This window comes from Ruditapes philippinarum, unplaced genomic scaffold (genome assembly GCF_026571515.1).
Source record: "Ruditapes philippinarum isolate M1 unplaced genomic scaffold, ASM2657151v2 ctg3598_1_1_1_1, whole genome shotgun sequence".
Taxonomy (NCBI): Eukaryota; Metazoa; Mollusca; class Bivalvia; order Venerida; family Veneridae; genus Ruditapes; species Ruditapes philippinarum.
In genome coordinates this window covers 257,407-284,239 of record NW_026862647.1, presented here as the reverse complement: position 1 = coordinate 284,239, position 26,833 = coordinate 257,407, and the positions used below count along the sequence as shown (strand labels likewise).

At 32.9% G+C, this 26,833-nt stretch overlaps 2 protein-coding genes across 2 annotated transcripts; one reads left to right on the top strand and one right to left on the bottom strand.

Moving 5' to 3' along the window:
- The first annotated feature begins 2,251 nt into the window (after positions 1–2,251).
- Positions 2,252–9,223, top strand: LOC132719709 (synaptojanin-2-binding protein-like). The gene is made up of 4 exons (XM_060703548.1): positions 2,252–2,440; positions 3,547–3,683; positions 4,268–4,381; positions 4,687–9,223. The coding sequence occupies exons 1-4, from the start codon at positions 2,374–2,376 to the stop codon at positions 4,849–4,851; spliced, it is 483 nt and encodes a 160-aa protein (XP_060559531.1). The 5' UTR covers positions 2,252–2,373; the 3' UTR covers positions 4,852–9,223.
- A 2,099-nt stretch (positions 9,224–11,322) lies between these two features.
- Positions 11,323–26,782, bottom strand: LOC132719708 (uncharacterized protein C19orf47-like). Its single transcript, XM_060703547.1, has 9 exons — positions 26,637–26,782; positions 20,485–20,687; positions 20,020–20,086; positions 19,216–19,335; positions 17,374–17,583; positions 17,003–17,151; positions 16,560–16,758; positions 15,878–16,036; positions 11,323–12,975 (listed from the first exon to the last, which is right to left on the bottom strand). The coding sequence occupies exons 1-9, from the start codon at positions 26,650–26,652 to the stop codon at positions 12,839–12,841; spliced, it is 1,260 nt and encodes a 419-aa protein (XP_060559530.1). The 5' UTR covers positions 26,653–26,782; the 3' UTR covers positions 11,323–12,838.
- Between the last annotated feature and the right edge of the window lie 51 nt (positions 26,783–26,833).

Here is a 26,833-nt window from a genome sequence, read left to right as displayed (position 1 = left end):
AACTCTAGGTCAAATACTTTTTGAGTTACATGCGACACGAGTTGAAAATTGCAAAATTTTACTAAGTCAAGGGCAATAACTCTGAAAATACTAAAAATATCCACACAAAAATACCCAGGTGCACAACTACACATGCTGATCAACATTCCTGTAAAGTTTCATGACTCTAGGTCAAATACTTTTTGAGTTACGTGCGACACAAAAGTGAACGGACGGACGGACGGACGGAAGGACGGACAGACGGACAAGGGTAAATCTAAATGCCCGCCACTAACGTGGGGGCACAAAAATTATGATAGAACTAATACAGCATAAAAAGAAACAAGATAAAGCACATACAGGGTAACAAACAAAGTTAACTAAAATTAAGTTGCATGCACAGCCTAATGGAATGGGGAATAAGGAGTTTTAATATGAACAAAGCATACAGATCGTACAACAAAGACTCAACTAGCATAAATATAGGGTTTAAGGAAAATTAACACACAGCATATAATCAAAGCATCATAGCAGACTAAAAAGGGATGCACAAAAGCAAAGCAAACAAACAAAACATGTAGTCTAAGCATTTTACATAAATTAAAACTAAGCAAAATAATATTTTTAAATTGAATTAAATCATTTATATAAGGTGGTGATTTTCCATACAGGCATTTAAACACTTCTTTGGCTAGTTTTAATTCTTGACAAATGTAAAGTAGGCATATTTACTTTTTTTAATAATGTGTCATATGAAGAATTAAAATCATTAAATACTATTTTTAGAGCTCTATGCTGGAGTTTTTCAAGTTTTTTGGCTTGCAGCCACAGCTGCAAGCCATTTGTTTTGGAAAACTTGTTCCGGTTAGGTGGTTTCCTGCTTACATTTGTTAGTGCATGATTGAACGGGAAACCAGCTGCAATCGTGCCAATCGCAACTTTTCGGCCCTTTCCGTCACTCTTCGGATTAATGATAATAGCCAATGTAGTTCCGAATGCAATCGTGACAATTCGGGCAATTCCGTCATACTGCGGAATCAGACGAAGTAATATTACGGAAATCTAAGCTATTTTAGTTACTTTGGTAATCCCAGTTTGTTTATATAAATAGGATTTCTATTTTTACTTGATTCCGTTTCAATTCTTTTTCAAGACGCAAAAGTTAGTTTCTTTTATAATTGTTTTTTGTCTTTATTAGTTTTATACAATAGAGAATGGTTACTGTAGTAGTATTCCGTCTCCAAAGGGCGGTCCTGCTTATCAAAAGATCTTGACCGAATCACGCAAAATATTAGTGCATGATCAAGTTATATTTAGATCTACTGACAGAGGTGAGGTAATCTAAAAATAGCCCATGCATATCATTAACCTTGCCACGTGCTGATCTCCTGTGTTGTCGATCATAGATATTTTAGGTGTAACATAGTTGATACATGCTTATTAATTGGTACCACGTAACGAAGTCTTTTAGTGCATTTACTTGTCTCTAAAGCTGCTATATATTATATAAATGAAATTAGCAACTGCCAAAACGAAAGACTCTCTGTGAAAAAAGTGGAAATGAAATGTGCACACTTGCGATAGATTGATCTCCATGTGAGAGCCAATGTTAGTATTTTTACGATTGATTATTTTCTTTATTAGTTTTATACAATAGAAAATAGATTTCGAATCGTTTTTGACAAAAAAACATTTGTTTTTACAAAAAAAAGTTGCTACTGTTATCGTCAGCATGATTGTTCCCTTTCAGTTATAATCAGTGGACTTCTGGTCCCTATTTGGTCCAAATTTGCACGTATAACACTGGTGCTCAAACAAATGGGCACAGGTGCTCGTCAAGTCTTGGGCTTACCCTACATATCCCTTTAAAAGTGAAACTTTTTTTTCGAGAAAAAAAAACAACTAAATAAACCCTTTATGATATACAAATACCGTAATAAATTTAAAAAAATTGTGACAATAAATTGAAAAAAAAAAAAATTTTAAAGGGAAGGGATGATGGCACAACTGAGCAGGCCTTTCCTTTTAAAAGGAAATTTTATAGATCTGTGTTTGTTTTAATTAGAGCAAAAATGCCAGACAAGGGACCATGCAATTCGTTGTTTAAAAGGTAAAAAACGAGTATATATCAATATGTCTATGATAGATAAATGTTTTGTAAGTTATATCACCACTAGTTTGTAATTATACCTGATGCATTAAATGAAAAAACTTGTATTTTGTTCCACGTCATGGTATCATTTCAACATTTTTTCCGCCAATGCATCGATAAATTCCGTGGTATCCGGATAACTACTTCCGGTATAGAAAAAAATCAACCTTGGATTGCGTTTAGGTGTTTATTTCGGCTTCTCGTTGTCAGAGAAGATCTATGTTTTAAAACAAAATAGACAAATGGATAAACCAACTGAAAGTAATCCACCTGATGGCGTTGAAATAAAGCTGTCACGTGGTTCCACTGGTAAGTTTTCAAGAAGCTAAAGCGAAACCTCATACCCCACCCACCTCGAATAAAAATCCACCCGGCCCCAAGTTAATCAGGCTCCAAGTCAACCCGGCACCAATAGACATGCTTCGGAATTAAGAATATTGCGGGGTTTTCCAGCTAATCCGTAGGTAAAAACAAACTTTTTACACAGACACTTGTGTAGTGGAGCTCAAAACGCCTTTAAAACCAAATAAAAAACCAGCACATGTATGGCCTACTGATCATATATATCAAAATAACTAGATATTAACCGTTTTGAAAAAAATTCATATTTCAACATCTATAATAATACTGTTTTTTCACAACCATGGTATGGTAGGGCCAGGCCAGCCTGCACAACATTTTATTCTGACTAGGCTTGATACTGTTGGTAGCTCAATGTTAGTATTTTGATATTGACCTTTTCGAAAACCTAGCTAAACACCGTTTTCCGGTACGTTGCGGATTTAGCTCTGGGGAATTACACCAAATGAAGTACATAAAACAGTTACATGATATTTCTATTCTTCTATCATTTTTTTACCGATTAAGGTGAAAAAATGATGTTTTTGAAAATTATCAATATTCCTCTAATATCTATAGCAAATTTTTGTAAAAAATAAATTGTTTATAATGAAAATCAATAAAAATTAAAAAAGACGTAGTGGAATCTTCCATAATAAATAAGGTTATTTTCTGCGCGTAAACTTGTGTATTTACTTTATTTTTTGTATGGAATTATTCATACAATTATATTCAATTATTTTCTTATAAAGAAATAACTGTTTTATTTCAATTTAATTTTAAAAAAGGCCGAAAACATCGAGTTCGCTATTACACTCCATTAGGTGAATTCCCCAGAGCTATGTACAGAAAGTCCCGGAAAACGGCGTTATGCTAGGTTTTCGAATTCGTGAATTGAAATCCCAACTCGGATTGTTCCAGATCCAGAGAAGAGAATATCCATTACACAATCTGCAGCAGGTTATGGGATAAAGCACAGCCAACTTCTGCCAATAAGAATTGTTCTGTTATGTTGTTGTTTTTTTTCATTATATGAGAGACCATCTGAGAAATGATTTTGATTTGTGTCTGTTTAGGTCTGGGCTTTAACATACGAGGTGGTGTTGATAATCCTCACATACCAGGAGATTCTGGGATATTTGTAACAAAAGTTAGGGAAAATGGTGCTGCTTTTGTTGACGGACGACTCAAAGAAGGAGATAAGATATTATCGGTATGTTTTTGTATGACAAAACATATGTCTTTTAGATATTCATTCAATAAAAGAAAGACATTTACTGTTCTTCATTTTGTATATTTTAATTACCAAAGATAGGCCACAGGTTGAATTTATTTTTTACTTAAGTAGTAAATTAATTGAATTGGTGAGAATTTTCTACATTTGAAATATAATTAAGTTGAAATATTTTCTTTGTTTTTACATTACATTGCAATTTTATGGGAAGAAAGATATAGTGATTTTGTATTATTGCCATATGACACTCCCCCGGCTGATTTTACTAGTAATTGAGACCTGGTAGTAATAGAGAATATCATCCCTTAATTACTAGTATGTTTCAGTACACCTTGTTCAACTCCTAGTCCACTCCTTCTTCTACTTGCTAATAACTGTTATATAATATATGTGAACTTGTTTACTTTACCATATCTAAGATTGTGAACATATTTATACTTACCAGTTAGTCTAAACCACATCTCTTTTCGTTGATAAAAACTTTGCTTAGTTGTTCATTATATTTTTTATATTTTGATAAGAAGACTGATGTAATTTCTGCATGTATTCTATGACAAATACAGATAAATGGGAAAAGTTTGATAAGCGTGACTCACGAGGATGCTGTACAGTGTTTTACGAGGGCCAAAGATGAAGTTGTTTTACGGGTTCAACATGGAGCCCAAGCAGAAATATTGGTAAGTGGATAGTAAACTGGTGTTTGTAGAAGTTGCTCCCCTTAGAAATTCTTCTCTCTTTTCTCAGCAGACTTGAGACTGGAAGGCCACAGGGAAAAATAATGAGATTGATGTAAATATGATGTATAAAATTTATGGAGTTTGTTTATATTTTATCTTTTTGGAAAGGCAATGTCATTACATACTTTGAAAAAAACTTCCCATTGTCAAGTGCATTTGATATTCTATTTTATCAGTGTGACAAATACATGTATTGGCCATTCCATAAAAGTATTTACAGTTTTCTATTTGATTGTTAATTACAGAAGAAAAGGTCTCAAGAGAAACAAGCAGAAAGTGGCAGCCCCGGAGATGACTCGTCATCCAGCATGGGAATATATTTAGCTATAGGGGTTGTTGTAGTTGGACTAGCACTTGGTGGTGTTTTTGCTTACAAAAAATTTTCAAAAGGTTTTGTTAGCTACCGATGAATTTGGTGCAATTTAGAAAACTACTCAAATTGTTGTGTTAGAGTTGAAAGCAAATAAATAATTTACATTTTACAAAGATTGCAAAGACAAGTAAGTAAGTTGAAGTTCCAAAACAAATTCAATACTATACATGTATACTGATATTTCAAATGTTTGGTTTATCCCCACCTAATGAGGAAAAGGAAAGGTTTATTCCCTATATATTTTTTAGAAGAATAAGTAAACACAGAGTCAATATGACATGCATATCTTCTCTTTCTTTATATTGGCCTTACATTTAAATGTGTATTATTTTAAAACACAACTGTTTTTTTATTAATGTAAAGATTTAAAATTTGAAAATTATGAATTCAGTTTTTTTTTAGAGTTATTAAAGGAGATGTTTTTTTACTATTATTCATTATGAATCATTTTTCACATTTCGTCATCCTGTTATTCCCCTGTGATAGTTAAAACTTATTTATATAATTATGATTTGTTTTCTCTCTGCTAAATTTTGAATTCAAATTTCTATATTTTTGTTTCCTGATGAATTAATTGATGAATTAATATTTGTATCAAATTTCAACTTTTAGTAGTTGGATTTTTGTGATTTCATTAACGGTCTTTTAATTTCAGTTAAAATGATTATGTAATGCCACATAATTTCTGGGGAAATATTAATTTGTTTTCACCAATATTATAAACTTGAAATGAGTTTAAAAATGTCAAAAACATTTAATTGTTTGTTACTTTGGAATTTTGGTTTTATTTGTGTTAATAACCAAGAGACAAAAAGAAATAAGAAGTTGATTTTGTTGTTGAGATGACGGGTTTTTTGGCGTAAAATTATTTGTATTTGTATGGAAGTAATATAAGGATGTTAAGATCAGTTCATGGGCATATATAGACTTAATTACTCTGAACCCTTTCATATATCAGTACTAGAGAATCATACTACAGGGTCCATTTACATCCAGATATTTTCTCTGTCCGCCTAATCATGACAGCTAAATTTGAGTAATGGATGTGAACAGCTTTAAATCCTGAGCATCTCAATATCATATTGATGTCCTTGGCCACACATATTCAGGGTTATTATTTAACAGTTTCTGAATGAGGCCATCATTTTTGGTTTTTACACATACAAAAAAAGAGGATTTTCTAAATTTCAAGGTGGCCCTAAATGCATTTAAGGCAGTCATTTTGGCCTACAGCCGCCCCCTAACGACAACCCTGCATTTTTCCAATGGAATTTAGAATTATGTGATTAGACAATCACATATTTGAAATGGCAGATGTAAGATTTAATGTAGCTTTTCATAAAAAAAATTTTCATTTGAGCATAAAGACTGTCTCATTGGCTGCCTCATATTTACTTGTGATTGACTTTTGAAATGAAATACATTGTACTATATAAATCCAGATTTTTAACATTGTAACAGTGTCAACAAATAGAGCATATCCCTTGAAGTTTTGTTGGTGTGTCTAGGTTTAAGTCATACTTAGCTCTGTCAAATGGAAGATAATTATATATTTGTTCTGTATAAAAATTAAACTTGCAACCTCAATTTTCACACACTGCTGTATACCTAGATAATTATGTGCATGCTACAGACAAAAGTGATATGGATATCGTTTTTCTTTTGCACTATTGTATGTTTTAAAGATGTTAACTATTTTGGTTTGCTCATATTGTTTTTTCTTTCTAATTTATTTGCATAGAAGTGCTATTATCACTCTGACAAACTCCATGTTTGTTTGTGTTTGTCTTATAATATATTGACATTGTATAATTGTAAACTAAACACAACTGTGTAACAATTAAGTAAAGGTACAACAGGGACATGTTAAGGGGCTCATTACAACTGTCAACAATAAGTAATAATGTTGAGGTTATGTCCTATGAAAATGTGAGTGAACCTTTCTTTGGTATTTTTTTTTAAAGCTTCAAATATGGATACCTTCATTTCATAATTGAAGCTCTTATTTTCTAATTTATCAGAGAAACCTTTTCATTAAAAGATAAAAAGAACAAAATTTGTGGTAGGTCAAGTGTAATAAAGTCGTAAATGTTTTATGTGTAAATGTTTAAACTAGTTAGCAGTATTTGTTTGACTTTTTTGCTTTGATTATTTTGTTCTGTGCAACAGAATTTGATATTTGAAAGTCCAGATGTTTTTTGTTTTAATATTTTTGGCATGAATTTTATTAAATTTTCAGTTCTTGGATTATACCATTAGTGACTGAAGTATACATTCTCTATGTAATTCATGTTTAGTAATCATAAGTAATACTTTAAAGTAATATGTAGACCACATAGCATAGGACCTAGCATTACCAGCTTGCTGATCAATTAGTTTTACTTTTCATTCAAATCATACTTACCAATGTAGATTTATTTAAGATATTATTCCGTACTACCTTGCAAAAATAGTTTAGGATTAGAATTTTGCTTAGTTTGTATATTGATCACAATTGCAAGACATACAATAATAATTTTATAGTCATGCATTACGAGCATAGCTTAATTTTCTGATAAACTTTCATACCGGGTAATTTGTTTTATTGGTTGATATTCTTACAAATATGAATCAGTTAACCCTTTGATATTTATATAGATAATATTGATTGAATAATAATACTTTTTGTTTTGCTTCCAAATATTTTCATTTCTGAAATGATTGTTGGGAAAGGGTTAAGGTACTGTGCCATTTATATTTTTTATTTTTTGTCTGTTTTGTGAACTTAAAATTACACTATGCATAATTTGAAGTTGATTTGTTAAAGACTTGTTTAATTTATATGGTATTTGAATAATAATAACAACCCAGCTCTGATTTATTGTGTACTAACATAGATTTCATGAAAGAAGAGTGATTGTTTTACAAAAAAAATAAAAATGTTTGTAATGTAATTGTACATGTTCTGTGTAGTTGATTTAAAATGAAATGTATCGGGTCCAGATATTCTTAGACAGGAAGTAAAATCTGATTTTGACTTTCTGGTCTATTTTTATCTGAAGCTTTTCTTAACTTGGCCTAATGATATTTATATATAGAAAATTCTTAAAAAAGAATCCTCTTGTCAGGACAGACTTTGAGACAACCTGGGCAATACGGACAATTAATTTTGCTTCCCCTGGACTCTCTAAGCATGATTCAACATCAACTGATGCTTTCAGAATATGAGTTTGTATACTATGTTACTATATTGATTATTTGTAATTAAATAACAATAAAAGTGTGTTTTGTTGTGTTCAGGCAAGTCTAAGTGTGATTGATGTGTACCACATTCCATCAATAAAAGTTTTGTTTGATGTTTAATTGTGTAAAACAGTTATTATCTTTTCAGGAAGTTTCGTTAACACAACTTTCGAGCAGTTTCATGTAAGAATTTTTTTCTGGAATAATACAGGCGGTCCTTCATAAATATTTATTTCAATACCCTAAAATCTGAAGATTGAATTCTGTCTCAAACTGGAACTAAAGGGCACGTGTTGTGTATGTTTTTTATTTGATAATTTTACACTTCACATGATCACACAAACTTTGTAAGCTTCACTCTTATGTGCTCACAGGGAAATTGCGAAGTCCTCTCTTCAGAATTTGTACTTATGTTGATTCTGTTTTTGTAACGTTTTGTCTCATTTTAGTTTCTGAAAGGTTAATTTGCTCTGTTTAGAAGAAAGCTTCATTGCGTGTTTGAATACAACATTAAATAAAATACTGGAACATGTATATTAAAGAATCAGTGTTCTGAAATTATTTTGTTATGCAACTAAATAAGCAAGTACTATATACAAATTTAAGTTTTAAATGTTGTGAATGAAATTATACATATCACATTTAAGAGAAAATATTAAGTGTTGACTTGTAATTTGTCTGTTCTGTTGGTAAAAGATATTAATTATTATAAATATAGCAAACAAATTGGAGATATACCAGCTGTGATCATTGTTTATGCGTTTTGTCTTGAAGGGAACTAGAAATAATAACTCCTTTATGTCCAGTCAGTCCATTCAAATAACATTTTTATACGGTATAACCCGGTAGATTGTAGAGTGTTTTATGAAGGCTTTGTGCATACCTTAAACAGTTACCTCCAGTGGGCTTTTCATATCCAAAATTGCTGTAAGGAGTGTTGTTATGTCAATATTGATCTACATAATTATTATTTATATATATTATAGATATATCTTCGGACCCCATACATACTGCACAAAGTAGATTCGATCAATTTCATGCTTTGCAGAGTTAAGATTGTTGGTATATGCCCATACAGAACTCTTGTAGAACAAATGTAGTATGTGTTATATATTGGAATAACTGCTTTGTGTTTATTCTTTGTAAATTGTTTATAATCACAGAGAATAAATTTTAACTTAAAGGCATTTCCGTGTAAATTTTCTGTTATTGGTAAGTTTACCTCACAGGTAAGATCTTCAGACATCAGGTAAGAAAGGAAGATAGCCTAGTGGTCAATGTGTTCAACGTTTGAGCCCTACTCAGATCACAAGCATGTTTCATCATATGGCAAAAGTACTGTGTAGTTCCAGGAAGCAAATTCTAGTGGTTCTAATAAGATGAAATCAGGTTTAACAGGATACATGTTCACAAAATAAGTTCAACACAGTTTTGTAACGCCATTTATCTTCCATTGCTAATTTAGCCAAGTTACTTAGATAAACAAGCCTTGTCCATGGACAGCTTCTCAACTTTTCTCAGTGCTATATAATTAAATAAAATTAAAGCAGCAGAAAAAGGGGCAAAACTTTACAAAATAATATTTTTATGCCCCGCTGGGGCATATAATGTTACCCTGTTCCGTCCTTCCGTCATCATCAGTTTCCGTTCATTATCTGAGTAACGGTTGCACACATTCAACTCAAATTTGACATATGGATATGTCATGAGAAAATACAGGTCAAGTTCGAATTTGGTCATGGTTCAATGATTTTTGGCAGAGTTATGCCCCTTTTACTTTGAAAATAATATGAAATTTTCAGTTTCTGTTCATTATCTCCCCACCGGTACAACACATTCAACTCAAATTTGACATATGGATATGTTTTTGGAATGCCCAGGCCAAGTTCGAATTTGGTCATGGTTCAATGATTTTTGGCAGAGTAAAACCCCTTTCACTTTGAAAATAATATAAATTTACAGTTTCTGTTCATTATCTACCCAACAGTGTTAAATATTCAACTCAAATTTGACATATGGATATGTCAAAGGAATGGGCAGGTCAAGTTGGAATTTGGTCATGGTTCGATGATTTTTTGGCAGAGTTATGTCCCTTTCACTTTGAAAATAATATAGACTATAATAGATACATCTTAGGAATAAGCAGTTTAAGTTTGAATTTGGTCGTGGTTCAATGATTTTGGACAAACTTATCTTTCTTGAATGTTGGAAAAATTTTGAACTTTCAGTTTCAGCACTCATACTTTTGTGGAAATGTATGTAGCTATTATTTTGGCTACAAATATGAAATATGCTATTTTCAAAAGGTTAAGACTGAATAATTTCAGTGCCTTGAACATTGTATGGAAATGGTTTGTGTTAACATTGGAAAGTTTTAAGGGCTTTGAACTTAAAATGAAAAAAATAATTTGTGCAAACAAATTTGGAACTAAATATTATAACATCTGAAATTTTGGCTGCATGCGGGGGCATCCGTGGCATGATGACACATTTCTAGTTTGAATTATCTGTTCTTTTGAAATGTGTCCTATCAGGACAAAAAATATGTATACATAGTTTGAAGTGAAAAGGTTAGTTTCTGAGAAAATTTTATAATCTTGATCATCATTAAACCGACGAGAGCTTTTGATTAGTTAAATAAGTCTTTTATGTTCTCCAGTAACATGTGAAACCAACTAGAAACTCTGAGCTATGTTATTTTTCTGTAATATAGATGTTTAAATTCTATAAACTGTACAACATGAACTATTGTTTATGATCATGCAAACATGTACATGTTCAAGACTATTTTTTCCAACATTGTAACAGTCCTTTCTCGAGTCAAGACCAGTCTGATTAATATCATATCCTGACTGACACTCCATAACATGTACCTTGATCTAGGTATGGTAAAAGTACCGGTGGAAAAATGAAGAGCTGATTTTTAAGTGATAAAGTCAAGACTGTCTTGTGTCACTATACCTTGAAAACTGTAACCGGAACTATTCTTTGTTTTCAAACCTTTTTGCACATATTAAAAATCTGATAATCAACCTTTCGTAAGGAAGATCAGTGATTGGATTTTATGTAACACCAACACAAAGTCCTACCACAACATTGCAGGTTTATTGAAGAAGGTTACACCCAGCTGCCAAAACAGGTGTGTGCATGTGTGTATAAGATATACCAATATGAACCTTATGTATCAAATGATACAGCTCGCAAACAAATACTGACATATGGTCAAACAATACACTCTCGGCAATCCATCTGATATCAATGAAATAATAAATAAAAGACAGAGAAATTTGTTTCAGGTATTGTATTGCTAAAATAATTTAGTATATTTCTATCTTCAGCTAACAAATGCCCTACAAAAATAAAAGTATATATTGATCAACCCTAAAATAAAATGAAAAGTTATTTCAAGAAAGCATGGACTTCTTTACAAAGTAGAATATGTCATAGATATCATGAAATAAAAAATACACTCACAAGAATTTTTAGAAAAAATTCTTAAAATAAATAAAATGATTAAGCAATTTCATGAATGCAAGATCTTTTTGTTCATTATTTACAATGACAAATCAATTAGGTATATAGAATCTATCAAAATTTAGGGTAGCACATCAAATTTGAAAAGTAGACACATTTCATATGATACATCCAATGATTTTCACAAACTGTATTTATTTCACTGTTGTTTTCATGTATGACATGTATACAGAATATAATTATGAGCAGCATAATAACAAAATTCTATCGTCAAATGCTAAAGAAAAATGAATACAGATTTTCAGTATCTGTACCATTCAAAAATTGATTTTCTTAAAAATATTTAGCTTGATTTGATATGTGCTTCTATTTCAACTTTTCTGTTAATGTAACAACTTCGTTGTCTCAAAGATTTACCTATATAAAATTATCATAACTTTCAATAAAGTATATCTTTTTATTTAGTTGTCCCGTCCCAAATTGAAACACTGTAGTATTTTTTTATAAGTACAGCATTCCTGCCTTTGGCCTAATTCTATCTAACAAAACTATCTTGACCCTGGCCCAAGCTGTCAGTTGTTTAAGCTTAATATAAATCACCAACGCCTTATTGTTTGCCTTAGTTTTCTTATTGATACCACTCTCATAACATTTATTTAATCAGCCAAAAATACCCAGACATGTTAGCATTTCTTGCCAAGTAAATTATAAATATAATTATGAACACAAATAGAAAGAGATTCAGTAAATTTTTATCTTAAAACAGATATAAAATCTGAAATTTTTCCTGGTATACACATGTTTATACAATATAATACAATATCACAGTAATTTTGCCTCTGTAACAACAGTATTGCCAGTCAAATAACTCCCATCATTTTACATGTACTTAACAATTACATGTACGAAATGGAATACAGACAAAACCTCCTAAATATATTTGTTAACTGAAGTAATAACGTCAGGCAAAAATAGAAATTAAATTCTATGCCCCATATCATTCATTGTCAGTCAAAATAAATTGGGTGAGGCTAACAGACAGCTCAGACAATTCTAAACTTTATATCAGGAAATATTCCTTATCACAAACCACAATTTACTCACTCCAGTATATCCATAATGGAGGGACCAGTGTGCATTTCATGCTCAAAACCAAAGTGCATTGCACTACAAAGACTTTCATCAACTTTAAAGCTAGGTACCAGTAAGCAAGGTTGAATATTGCCACGGTTACATTACATCATTGCTACAATCATATATATAGGTACAACCATTATAACCCAATCTCCAGACACCTGGAGTTCAATACTGGCCAGCATTGCTGTCTCTCATGATATAGGCTTGCCCAGCCTGGAGAACACACCTGATGCACTGGTTGACCCTGAACCAGCCTTGACCTTTGATGTAGTATCCACAGTTATTGTAATAGAATCAAGACCCTTGTTTCCCACTCTTCCTTGAGTACCTAAAAATAGCAGATATTACAATATTTACACACAAACAAGATTGCATTTGAGAAAAATGCTATGCCACCGCATTAATACAACACTAAATAGTAGTGTAGGAACAGATTTTTTTTGTTTCTATATACAATTTTGAAGATTGTCATAATGCATAGATCCCTGACCTATCTAATTCTTATTATCAGATTAGTGGTTAAATCTGTTGTTAACTCAATAAAAGATCAGAGTAGGAATATATCAATGCACTTGAGTCTAGTGAATTTGATGGTCATATTTCACACAGCCTAAATTGCATGACTACATCAAAGGACAACACAGTAAGACACTTTGTCAAAATCTAGGTCAGCTGAAATCAAAGTTCACTTAACATCTTAATCTGTACACATGGTTCAAATTTTATAGCTGTACATAAAAGGACAAGAAAGTAGGTAACATCATCAAAATCTAGGTCACCTGATATCAAAGTTCAATTTTACAACTAAAACTGTGCACATGGTCAAAATTTCATTGCTGTTCATCAAAGGACAAGAAAGTAGGTCACTGTCCCCTTGGGCAAGGCAAAATTTTGGACCCAAGGGTTTAATTCAAAACAATCTTGATACAGGTCCACCAAACAACATTTCAAGTCAAATATCTAAGCTGTAGCTTTCTCCCATTCAGAAAAGATTTGTTTTATTTTCTGTTTTTACTATGTGAACATAATGAGAATCACTGCCCCTGGGCAGGGCCAATTTTAACACTAGGGGCATAATTAAAACAACTTTAGTAGAGAACCCATAGATGATATTATATAGCAAACATCAAAGCTCTATGCCTTGTACCTTCAGACAAAAATATTTTTTATTTTTTTTAATATATGTACATAGTGAAAATCAATGACTCCTGGGGGTGGGGCCAATTTTGACAATGTGTACAATCTTGCTAGAGGTTCACTACATAATGTTTCATGCAAAATATCTTAACTCTAGCCTTTGTAAATTTAGAGAAGATGATTTTTTAAGTTTTTACTATATACATATAAGGAAAACCTATGGCCCACAGGGCGGGGCTAATTTTGACACAAGAGGCAAAATTTGAACAACTTTGGTAGAGTACCTATAGATGATATCATTTAACAAATATTCAAGCTCTAAGCCTTGTACCTTCAGACATAAGATTTTTTGATTTTCTACTATACATGTATGTATATATTGAAAATCAATGACCCCCAGGGCAGGGGCAATTTTGATCCCAGGGCTATAATTTGAACAATCTTGATTGAAGTTCACTTCACAATGTTTCATGCAAAATATCTAACCTCTAGCATTTGTCAATTGCTAGAAGAAATTTTTTTACTATTAAGTTTTTACTATATACATATAAGGAAAACCAATGACCCCCGGGGCAGGGCCGATTTTGACCCCAGGGCTATAATTTGAACAATCTGAATAGAGGTCTACCAGACAATGCCTTATGCAAAATATCTAAGCTCTAGGCCTTTTGGGTCTTTACAAGAAGATAAAAAGTTTTTACTATATGTACATATAGTGAAAATCAATGACCCCCGGGGCGGGGCCGATTTTGACCCCAGGGCTATAATTTGAACAATCTTGGTAATGGTCTATCAGACAATGCCTTATGCAAAATATCTAAGCTTTAGGCCTTTTTGGTCTTTACAAGAAGTTATTTTAAGTTTTTACTATATGTACATATAGTAAAAATCAATGACCCCCGGGGCGGGGCTGATTTTGACCCCAGGGTTATAATTTGAACAATCTTGGTAGAGGTCTACCAGACAATGCCTTATGCAAAATATCTAAGCTCTAGGCCTTTTGGGTCTTTACAAGAAGATTTTTTTAATTTATTCTTATAATTCCTTTTGGTTGCCATGGCAACCAGATTTCTGCATGGAATGAAATTCTTTGAACAACTTTGGAAGCCCTTCACCCAAGGATCAATCCTGCCAAGTTTGGTTGAAATTGGACAAGTGGTTTTTCACAAGAAGATTTTTTAAGTTCACTATATAATCTATATAACACACACACACACACACACACACACAAACAAACACACACACACAGGTGAATCGCTATATGCCACCGCATCGCAGATGCTGCGGTGGCATAAAAAGATACACTTTATGATAACTAACATATGATGATTTGCTGCATTCTAGCCTATATAAACACAATGGACACATTTTAGGATTAAATTTAATGTTAACTCATAGTAATACAATATCATTAGACTGTCAATAATATTCTATCAATTTCTACTACAAATATATATAAATGTATCTGTTATATATATATAAAGTCATTCCCAACTAAGAATTCCATAACAGATTCAAATCAGATAGTATTAATCTGTTCACCAGTGACCATCAAATATTTAATCAGCTTTGACTTTTAAGTTTTAAATTTTGTCAGACTTAAATATCAGGGTCGTAGGCTCAAGCTAAGATTTTGGGTATCTGAATGGTCAGAAAGGGACACAGAATGAATAATGACCAATGTATATCCTGATATGCAAAACTAAGAAAAACAGTTTACAAAACTTGAGGCCAGGAATTAAATACCAGTACATAATAATACTTATAACACCCACTAAGGTCCAAAAGCTTTAAACATATTATTTGAATTTCTTACAAAGATCAGCTGGGGCACTTAAAACAGAAAGATGCAAATGATAAATAATATACATGTACACAGAAATAATTTTGTGCAATTCTCAGCCCTTTTCAATTTCCGGTCATTTTTCACAATTTGAAAAATTATCTGGAAAATGAGTGAGAGTATGATCTGATATTTTTCGCAATTTACTGGTCTAGATCTACACCAAATGGATCATTTATCTTGAAAGTTATTCTAGTCCCCTTATGCCAAAATACTCAGTTCAGTGCCTTTAAGTACATGTTTTACTTACTTTTCAGTGATTTTTTGACTACAGAGGGTGCAGGACTTTGAGTTGTACTTGATGCCTCGGCAACCTTAGGTCCGAGTCGAGACTTGATACTGCCACTTGACTGATTTACACTACTGGCAAGCACACCAGCTGTTTCTGGTTGAGCAACTTTGGCTTTAGCTAAAATAACAAATCTTTAAAATTTATGCTTTATTATAACAGAAATGAAAACTAAAAAATCTTCATTCTATGAAATAAAATATCATAAACATTCTTAAACCAATACTAAACAGAGCATCTGTTTTACTTTCGAAATAGATTAAATTGGTTGTTTCTTTCTATAAATGACATTTTTGGTCATATCTTGGCTGTTGTTGCATCTAACCCTCTTTTATTAGATAATTAACAAATAATCACATGTACCAATTTCTCAGTAAGTGACCAATTACTAATCTCACATAGTTCTTTAATCAGCAGAATCTCACCCAAGGATCAAACCAGCAACCCCCTAATTACAAACCAGATGCTCTCCCTATTGAGCTAAGCAGGTGTACAAAACATACATTTGTAATACCATGTAAACAAATAAACAATAAGAGTTAAATAAACCTTCATAACAACAGTGAGTATTATTTTTTGTTTACTTTAAATTTCACATAGTTGGCTACACCCTTCTCATTCCTGACAATTCAGCAATAATTACCTAATGTTTTACTTGCAGTCTTTTTGAGCTTTTTAGCTACTTCAAGCTTGGCCTTTTTGGACGGAGACTCTTTAAGAACACCAGCATATTCTAGAGGTATAGGATCAGCATCCTCGTCTTCATCATCATCAAATGTCACTGTTGATGTTGCTGCTCTTTTTACAGTTGTCTTCCCACCAAGACGAGCAAATATTGATTGCTACAGTCAAATATACAAGTATGTTCATAAACAATGTATTAAAAGCATATGTCTATTGACATGTTTTGTTGTTTTTTTAAAAGTCTAAGAGAAATATCATAAGGTACTTCCTTAACAAGAACAGTACAATAAAGTTAATTCAGCACATTGAAGCTTAGGTGATCTTCATAGATATAAAATGTAAAGTACGATAAACGCAAGGTAACTGTAAAGACTATTAAATGTAGAGATTCACAAATTTTACCTGGGCAGCAGAGTTTTGTATATTGATGTTACCCAGCCCTGTTACTGTCACTGTTGGCTGAGATGATGATGGCGTGGCTACAGCTTGGGGTTTCTCCTTACCAAGACGTGCAAACACTGAATTCTGTTTACTGCTGACCCTCTTTTTTTCTGTAACAAATTTGTAATGGTATAGATATCACTAGTGATTTGTCTTTATGCATAAATTTTTTACATTAACGAGAAGAATAAATGTGTAACCTTATCACACTTTGAAACCATGTCATATTAACAAGCAGAATAAGTGTATTTACAAGAATAAGTGTTAAACCTTGTCACATAAACAATAAGAGTAAAACCTTGTCACATTTACAAAAAGAATAAGAGACAAACCTTCCTCTGCCCTTATTCTTTGTAACTCAGCTTGCTGTCTCTGTTGTGCCAGTATTTTCTTTGTTTTAGTGGCAGTGCCTTGAGGTAGATTTATAGTATAATGACCTTCATCTTCTGGGAACACACGACGGTTCTTCTTCGGTACAGGCACTACCTCCTTAGGAATATTTCGAGTTGTGATTTTTATTGTTGAGGGTGCTGGCAGGGATTCTGTTTTATACAAATATCAGAATTTAGTATAATGTAATAATATAAAGTTTTATCTAAGGTAAGGAGGTTTTCTTATTATAAATGTAATAAAAAGTTATTTGTAACCATTAGGGCCATGATGGCCCTGAAATAGCTCACCTGTATATAAGCCCCCCGGGGCAGGGTCAATTTTAACCCAGGGGCTTTTATTTGATCAAACTTCGTAGACACCCATTTGAAGATGTTTCAAGATAAATATCTTAGCTCTAGCTCTAAGATTTTTTAAGTTTTTACTATACACATATAGGGAAAAACAATTACCCCCCCCCCCCTCTGGGCGGGGCCAATTTTGTCCCCAGGGCTTTTATTTGAACAAACTTGGTAGACACTCACTAGAAGATAATTCATGCTTAATATCTAAACTCTAGCTCTTTGGGTTTTTTAACAGAAGATTTTTTAAGTTTTTAACTTTATACATATAAGGAAAATCAATGATCCTCATGGCAGGGCCAATTTTAACCCCAAGGCCCTTATTTGAACAAAAATGGTACACACACATAAGAAGACGTTTCAAGCTAAATATCTTAGCTCTAGCTCTAAAGGTCTTTTAAAAGAAGATTTTTTAAGTTTTTACTATATACATAAAGGGAAAAACAATGACACCCCTGGGACGACGCCAATTTTGACCCCAGGGCTTTTATTTGAACAAACTTGGTAGACACCCACTAGAAGATGTGTCATGCTTAATAGCTAAAGTCTAGCTATTTGGGTTTTTTAAATGAAGTTTTTACTATATACATAAAAGGAAATAAATGACCCCCCAGACGGGGCAAATTTGGACCCCAGGGCATTTATTTGAACAAACTTGGTAGACACTGACTAGATGATGTTTCATGCCAAATATTTAAGCTCTAGCTCATACGGTTTTCTAAAAGAAGATATTTTAAGTTTTTTCTTTCGATTGCCATTGCAAACAGAGTTCTGCTTGGAATTAAATTCTTTGAACAATTTTAAAGTTGTCTACCAAAGGAACATTCCTGTGATATTTGGATGAAATTGGCTTAGCGGTTTATGAGGAGATGTCGTTTAAAGTGAAAGTTTACGGATGACGAAAAGCGATCACAAAACCTCACCATGTCACTTTGTGACAGATGTGCTAAAAAAAAAACTGACTGCATAAATGTAGATAATAGCATCATTGTACAATCAAAAATAAGTTTTGCAGTTTGGTTTTCTTGATAAATAACAATGAAACTTTGTTTTTACATAAACATGAAGGTAAATTCATCAGTGCATATATCAATCTTTGTATAAAAATTTACAATGCTAAAAACTAAAAACTTCTTAAAAAATCATGACATTACATGTTAACTAAAAAGTGTATGTAGCCTCTGCCAAACATTACTTTTTATGAAATTACTGGTCTTGTTTTCACCACTGTAGCAAAATGGTGAAAATAACAAGCTTTAAAATGAAACCACTACATCTTGTGCTATGACAACAATTTCAAATATATGCCAATGCAAAAAAATATCCTTAAGTATGGGATTGGTATACATGTATATAATTATCAACCAATAACCTATACATTAGCAATTTTCTTTAATTAAATGACTATTATTGCTATGATTTTTTTTAATGGAAGAAAATTACCTGAGGTAGGTGATCCAAGTCTGGCTGAGAGTTCTCGTGAGATTTTAGGAGATGGAGTGAGGGATGGAGAGGCACTTCTATCTGCACTTCCTAAATAATGCCCTATTGTACGACTGGCAGCTAAAATATAGAAATGTTCACATGTAAGTTATTATTTGTATTGTAATAATTACTTCAAATAAATTCAAGTAAATAAGCAAGCGAGAAGTTGTGCAGAGTACTTATGCAAGTCATTTTGTAACGCAAAATTTAGTGCAAAAGTAATCACATGAAGAATACCTCTTTAGTAAATATACATGTACTGCACCTTTAAAAAACATAATGTTCAGTAACATGTTATGCTGTTTATTGATCATTTTAAATAATACACAATTGTGCAGCACATGACATTTCAAAATCAGTTATTTATAAACTTGTTCACAAAAATTTGCAACTGTTAATATTATAATAATGTAACCTTCAATATACAACTTCTGTTTAATCTGTGTAAATGACAAAAATTAAGGTTTGCCTGAACATGTCTTCTAACAACATCTAATGCCTCAATTGGTGTCACTAAAGTCTTCATGTTTAAATACATTTAAAGCCAAAAAGAAAAAATCATGTTTTTTTGTGTTTTTTTTTTTTACAAGTTCAAAATATTTGAAACTTTTTATTTTACAAACAAATCTTTTTTGTTATAAAAGTACAATGTAAGAAAGTGACATTTTTTTCTGACAATAGGTTTCTATCATATACCAAAAATGAAATGGAATTGTAAAACGGAATGTCAAAATAAAAACAGTTACACATTACGGTACTTACGAGTTGACCTTTTTGGAGTAATAACCTCAGCTATGGTAGTATCTCTTAATGCCCTGTCTCTCGCATCCTAAAATACATAAACATTGTGAGACAACACCTAAAGTATAGCTAAATAATAAAGCTATCTTTGATTCATGCGTCATACTATTTATACTATAATAACAAACAATCTATCGAATTTCTTCAATATAAAAAATTGCTCAGAATCACATATCCAGTTTTTAATGTTAAAGATAAACTGTATTAAAAATTGATTGTGTTGAGTAAAATATTTTAAGACTTTGCACTTTCCAGTTGGTTGAAAGTAAAAATACTTTAGATGTCCAGTTATATCTTCAAATAATGATATAAATAAAGTTAATGTTTTCAGTATGAATACTAAACAATTTGAAGATCATAATTTATCTATTTAACATATTGTCATCATCTTTCAAATTTCAAACATTGACATTAATGCCAGCTTACCTGACTGTGAGCAGTTTTGGCATATTTCAATATAGCAATGACATCACCCAGTATAGATATGCCCATATCATTGAGATATTCTTTAGTGAGATCTAACAGCATAGCTCGTGTAATCCTATTATCTGTGAATGTCACTGCGTAGTTAGCAGCATCGCCAGCGGGTATACCAGCTTCCTTGAAAAACTTTATCCAAAACGACATGTCTGCAAAACAAATAAGCACAACCTGATTAATGATGTGCATAATGTGTAAATGTATATGTAAAGGAGTATTGTATACTCAAATTTGTATGTTTAACAGAAAAAAACAACTTTGCCTGTCATCGAATTTAGCACTGGCCCAGAGGCCCATGGCCAGTGAAAATTAGTTCGGGCCAGTGAAAATTTTAAGAAAATTTAGTTATATATATAGTAAAATAAATTCAAAACTGGAATTTGGGCTAGTAAATTAAAAATCTTAAATTCATTGACTGCTTTGAGGAGGGGGTGGGGGGATTAAATAATTATCAGATATAAAAATTTTATCACAATTCCATTTGGGGAAAAGTAAAATATTTATTCATTCAAAAAATTGGGCCAATTTGACATGAGGTCAATCTGTCTTGGGACGATTAGACTGTTATTCTTAGCATAGCAAGTGGAAAAGCTTCATCTAAATCATTGAGTTTGGTCATTCTTGGTGTAGTTTGGTTATTAGAATTTCTGATTTTGTAAATGAAAAATTTAATTGGTTTATATTATTTTATGCTTATTTCCTTATTAGCCTTAAGTTAATAGGAAGATTTGTAAAAATCTTTTGTTTACTCATGTTGACCCTAAACCAGTTCTAGGCAGCTGTAGCCAAGTACAAAGTTGACACTCTGTTTTTATCTCCATAACCACATGCCACTTTTTAATGCTGTACATTTTCAGCTTACTGTACATTATCTACAAGGGGATTCTCTTAATGTGTAATGTTGTCACTGAAGGTTCTCCATGTACCCTTTTAACCTTATTTCTCCACTCCTTACATATGAGTATTGAAATCATGTCTAGAACGATGTTAAAATGATTGTTTTATCTGATAATGCACAAGAACTATTTATGGTAAAGGATATTTGAAAATTAAAATAAGGTTTTACAAACATGTCTTATTCTGGTTTCATAACAGATCTAATTCATATCTTCAATGCTGCATCAGATGAAAGTAATATTTTTTAAAAAGCGGCTTATAAAGTTTTGGGAGCCAGAACTAACCTTCACCTAGTCTTTATTTCTAGTCTCACTATCCCAGATGCTTAATTCAGCTGTTATCATTTTAAACTAATGTATCTTCTTAAAATCTGATGCAAAGTCTTGCTTTAAACCTGAATTCAAGAAGTAAGTATGTACATGTATGTAGGTCTACTGACAGGTCAATAAGTCTGCGTTAACCTTGTTTCAATCTTGTGTCTAGACAGTAGTACATGATGTCTTCTCACTTCCCCACAGAGTGTGCACATTGCTGAGAGGGCACAGGTCATTGGCAGAAGATTTGAAGAACTTGGGATGGCAAAAAATAAGCAAAGTCTAGAACTTTAACTGCCCGCCAGCCGCCAATATCCTGACTAATGCCAAGGGGAGTGGTCCTACGATGTAGGCAGAGACTATGAGGATGGTGTGCTAAGGTGTTTAAGCCCCTAGCACAGATAGACAGCTTGTAAGACAGGGCTGCGTTTCATGGAGAGTCCTAAGTCTTAAGTTTGTCTTAAGATAAAAATTGTGACAATTTTGCGTTTCAAAGAAAGTCTTAACCTTTTCCCTCATATAAGCGTGTTTCGACGGCTTTTTGCCCCCCCCCCCCCTTGAGGCCTCAAACAGTGAAAAAATGCCCTATTTAGGCCCCAAACACTGGTTTTCGTTTGAGAAATGTTGTTAAAAAAAGTGACCACTTTTTCGGCGCCATCCCCCATCCAAATGTTACATCAGGGGGTTGCCAGAATGGGGATGTGCCCCCTACTGTTTGGGGGGTTTGAAGGGGGGAGGAGTCGAGAAAATCTCCAAGAAAATTTTGGACATGTGACAGGCTAAAAATGGCCTCAGGTCGATCTTAGCGTAACTAGTAACCGATGCTGAAAAGCCTTTTACTCTATCTCAATTCATTGAGAAGTTGCAGCACTTTGAAATCAGTTTTGATGGAAAAAAACAATGCAAAATAGTGATTTTTGGCAATTTTGAGGCGTCCCCCTGTTGCCATGGTAACAGGAAATTTACGATTGAGCAGGCTGTTACAGAGGCTATGGTGTAGTCAACATTTGTGCCAAGTTTCATCAGTATTGAAGCATTTTTTCATAGTTTCATAGCAGTTTGAACTTGTTACAGGAGGCTTTTCAATGAAAACGGCCATTTTTCGCAATATGCTCATGGGGTAAAAGGTTAAAAAGGTCCTAACTTATGACTCCTATACTTATGACCAAAAACAGTCCTAAGTCTAGGAGTGTTTTAAAGGTATCATAAGATTGTCCTAAGTCAAAACCACTCCAAAATCAAACAACTTTTTGTTGAATTTTGTTTTGAAAACTATCTAGAATAATAGATAATGGTCTAACTAAGAAAATAAATCTTATCACCAATATCTTTAATTCAGTCATTAACGCTGTACAGACGTTTAAAGAGTTGTTTACGTGACATCATAATGTAGCGCCAAATATCGCGTGCAAAACAAGACGCATCTATAAATAATAATATTACAGCGCGCTGTACAATTGCAGTTGCTTAACAAGCAAGGGGGTTCGTAACCATTTTTTACTTGTATGAAATTAAATAAAACGGTTATTTTATCGTTTTTCTTGAAATATGGTATATATTTTCACTCAACATGATAAGAGGACAATACATTACTTTTTACACTTGCTATAATTAATTTCATAGTAAATCCAATCCGGGATTATGCGCGTGCCATTGTATTTTGTAACTTTTTTCAGGAGAGCTAATTGGTCATGAGTCTTAAGTTTAAGACAAAAGATAGGACAGTTACTTGAAACTGTCTTAAATGGGGCCGCCTTAAATGCAAAAACTTTTTCTCCTAAAGTTGGTCATAAGTCCTAGGATTTAGGATTAACTTAGGACTCTCCATGAAACGGAGGCCAGGTCTTTTGCTTGGCACCAACAGCCCTAATAAGGGCTACTTCCTTTCATTATTGTCTCAGGTTACTGTACATTTAGGTTCTTGTTGACAATCGTAAAGTGACCTTCTTTTGGCTCAAAATTGATATCTTTGGCTAATACTCTATGGAAATTGCATGGACATAAATTATCACCACTTTGTGCCTCAAAATTAAACCTGTAAAGGCAAGACTGCAGGGCTTTTTTTTCTTTTATCAGGGCCTTTTCACTAGTTTTGGGGAAGGCGCCCTAGCCCTTTTTGTGGGGAAAAAATGCGCGGTTTTCATACTTTTGGGGAAAAAAATCATATTTTCCACTGGCAGTTTAACCATTATTACTATAAATAAAGACTTATTTAAATCACACATTTGGGGGAAATATCATAATATATTTGCATATTTTCCTCAAAACACACTTATTTCAGGAGCTTTCTGCCCAACATAAGTAATTATTAAAGGGATTTTTTTACAGATCAATTTATTGCCACTTTATATTTGCCCAAGAATACATTGACTCATCTTTCCTAATTATAGAAAATTTACGTAGGACATGTGAGGGTTCTTGATTTGATTCAGAGGGAACATTATTATCAGTTCCCACCGTATCACTATTACTGGAACTGTTGTGCTAGACTCGCTTTTTCCCACACTTGGGCATGTTGTGCTACTCGGACACATGAACTTGCGAGTGGATACATGTATTGGATTCTCTTGGACTTACAGGAAGGTCAACAATTTGTCCAATTTTTCATAAACAATTACAAATGTCACTCAATCGTCTGGTTCTGTGACATTGTTTACATTTGCGACATCGTAAATCGGTCGCTGTATTGTCGTAAAAAAATCACGTGTGCAGCGGGGTTTTCCCATGTTGCTTTCAGCCCGAGGCTGTGAGTAAACATCAATTGTATTGAATCAAGGTATCCCTCTAGCGGGTAATTGAATAATTAGCTTTCATTGGACAAAAACAATGATCTTTTTTTATGCAAGAAAGTTTGTTTACAAGTTTTTTTCTTTGATCTGGAAGGGAAAATCTTCGCAAGTAGGGGAATTTTAGACTGTTTTTTGGGGAAAAAAGGTAGTATGTTGGCTTGGGGAAGAAGCCGAATACCGGCTACAGCAAAGAAGGGTGAAAGGCCCTGTTTATAGCTGGGGCCGGTATAGGGCTACTTCCCCAAAGAAAAATCTTTAAAATCATGCAGTTTTCCCGAAAATTAAATTTTCATAAGTTTTTTCTTCCCCTTTTGTTTGTATACCCAGGGTTCCCTCTGGGTCAAAATTAGTTTGCGCCACCAAATTCGCCAATCAGAAAAAGTTGGAGCCAATGGCTCCAAAGTTGGAGCCAATAATTCTGCAAGGGAGACATGCCTATCTTCGCTAAGATATGCTAGCAGTTATATATCATTATGATTACAAACACATATTTATATTTCATTTTATTACAGCTGCACAGGTTTATTTTCTAAAATATAGACATACTATTATGTGGTTTTCAAATTCCATTTAAACAAATACATATGACGGCATAAATGCAGGGCTTTTTTTCCTTCTATAGCAGGGACAGGTATAGGGCTGCTTCCCCAAAGAAAAATTCTTTAAAATCATGCAGTTTTCCCCAAAAATTGAATTTGCATTAAGTTTTTTCGTCCCCTTTTGCAAATATACTAAGTAATTTTTCCCCAAAATTAAGGGCTGGGCTGCTTCCCCAATCTGTGAAAAAAAGCCCTGAAATGTTATCAAAAACATCATGTTAAGTTAGTCATGGGAGGTCCTGTTATCAACCATTTTGCCAGTATAGCAGTTCTTCTCACAGGCTGGACTGAGCCAAGATCTTTCCCAGCCTCTACCCGACAATCTGGTGATCTACAGATACAAAATAAAAAAAAAACAACATTACTATAAATTGACTTCATCTAAAAATCAAGGAGAACAAAAAATGAAATAGATACTAAATATTTTTAACAATGAAAAATATTGTTTATTTTAATAGGGTTTGCATGTGAATTGACACTTCAGCACTTTACATTCAGATATGAAAATATTAACATTGCAATACAGTGAATTTAGATCAATCATTGGTGAAATTATTCTTTTAATTGTCATCCGATTTAATATTCAAACTGTAATTATTTTTAATCAGTTGACGAGTCAACTTACCGAAAGTTCAATGTTTGTCAACATCACGGACGATCTTTCACTTCTCTGTTCGCTACTAACACCTGTTGACTACACATGTCAGAGAATGAAAGACGTAAATTGTTCCATTTAACACATTGACACTTTCATCTTCACATGTTCCCGAAGTGTCACACAATTGATGACATAATTGATTATACGGTACCCGGATTATACAGTTAAATAAACAAACTAATAGCGCGTGACCTTTTACATTTGGGCCGCTTATGTAATTGACGCGGCCGCTTATGACATTTAAGTGTACTAGTTGTCGGATGCTTTTATCTTACGTTGGCGCCAGTTAAATTCGCCAATTAAAGATTTTATGCGCCAGAATTAATATATTGTCGCATTTGGCGCCATTGGCGAGCGACAGCGGGAACCCTGATACCGTGTAATTTTTTCACAAAAATAACGGCTGGGCTACTTCCCCAACCTGTGAAAATAAGCCCTGGTGACTGGTGACATGTCCGTGGTCCGTACTTTGAAAGCTGCTTTTTTGTGCCTTCCTCTGTTCCTTGGCAGACGGATCCTCATTAATCATAGACTATATGCATACATACATATAGTACGTGTATAGTAGGCTCATTCCGTAACTATAATTTTAGTAAATCACTGTGTATAATGTAGACTGGAAAAAAATCCAGTTCACTTGCCGATTTTCTCTGACTAAATCTGTAAATTGTCAAAAAAAAAATTTCAACACCTTCAAGTAAGCTTCCACTTCTTTAGTGCATCATAATTGAAAATTGACAACAAAAATTGGACTTTAAACTACATTAATCTCATTTTTTATCGTAAACGCTTCTTCAAAAACTAAAAATAACACTAATTAAATCGTAAAATTTTCTCTTACCAGTTGACGCGGCCATCTTTTTTTTCTGGTGGTGATAAAACCTGTTGCAACTGGACCGTTCTTTTATCCGGTATAGTGATATGACCGATGCAACAAAGCCCAAAAATACATAAATATATGTGTATTTTAAATGTTAGTATACGATAGGGATCTATAATTTTAAATGGGGTTTAAAAATATATTACCAGTATAAAACT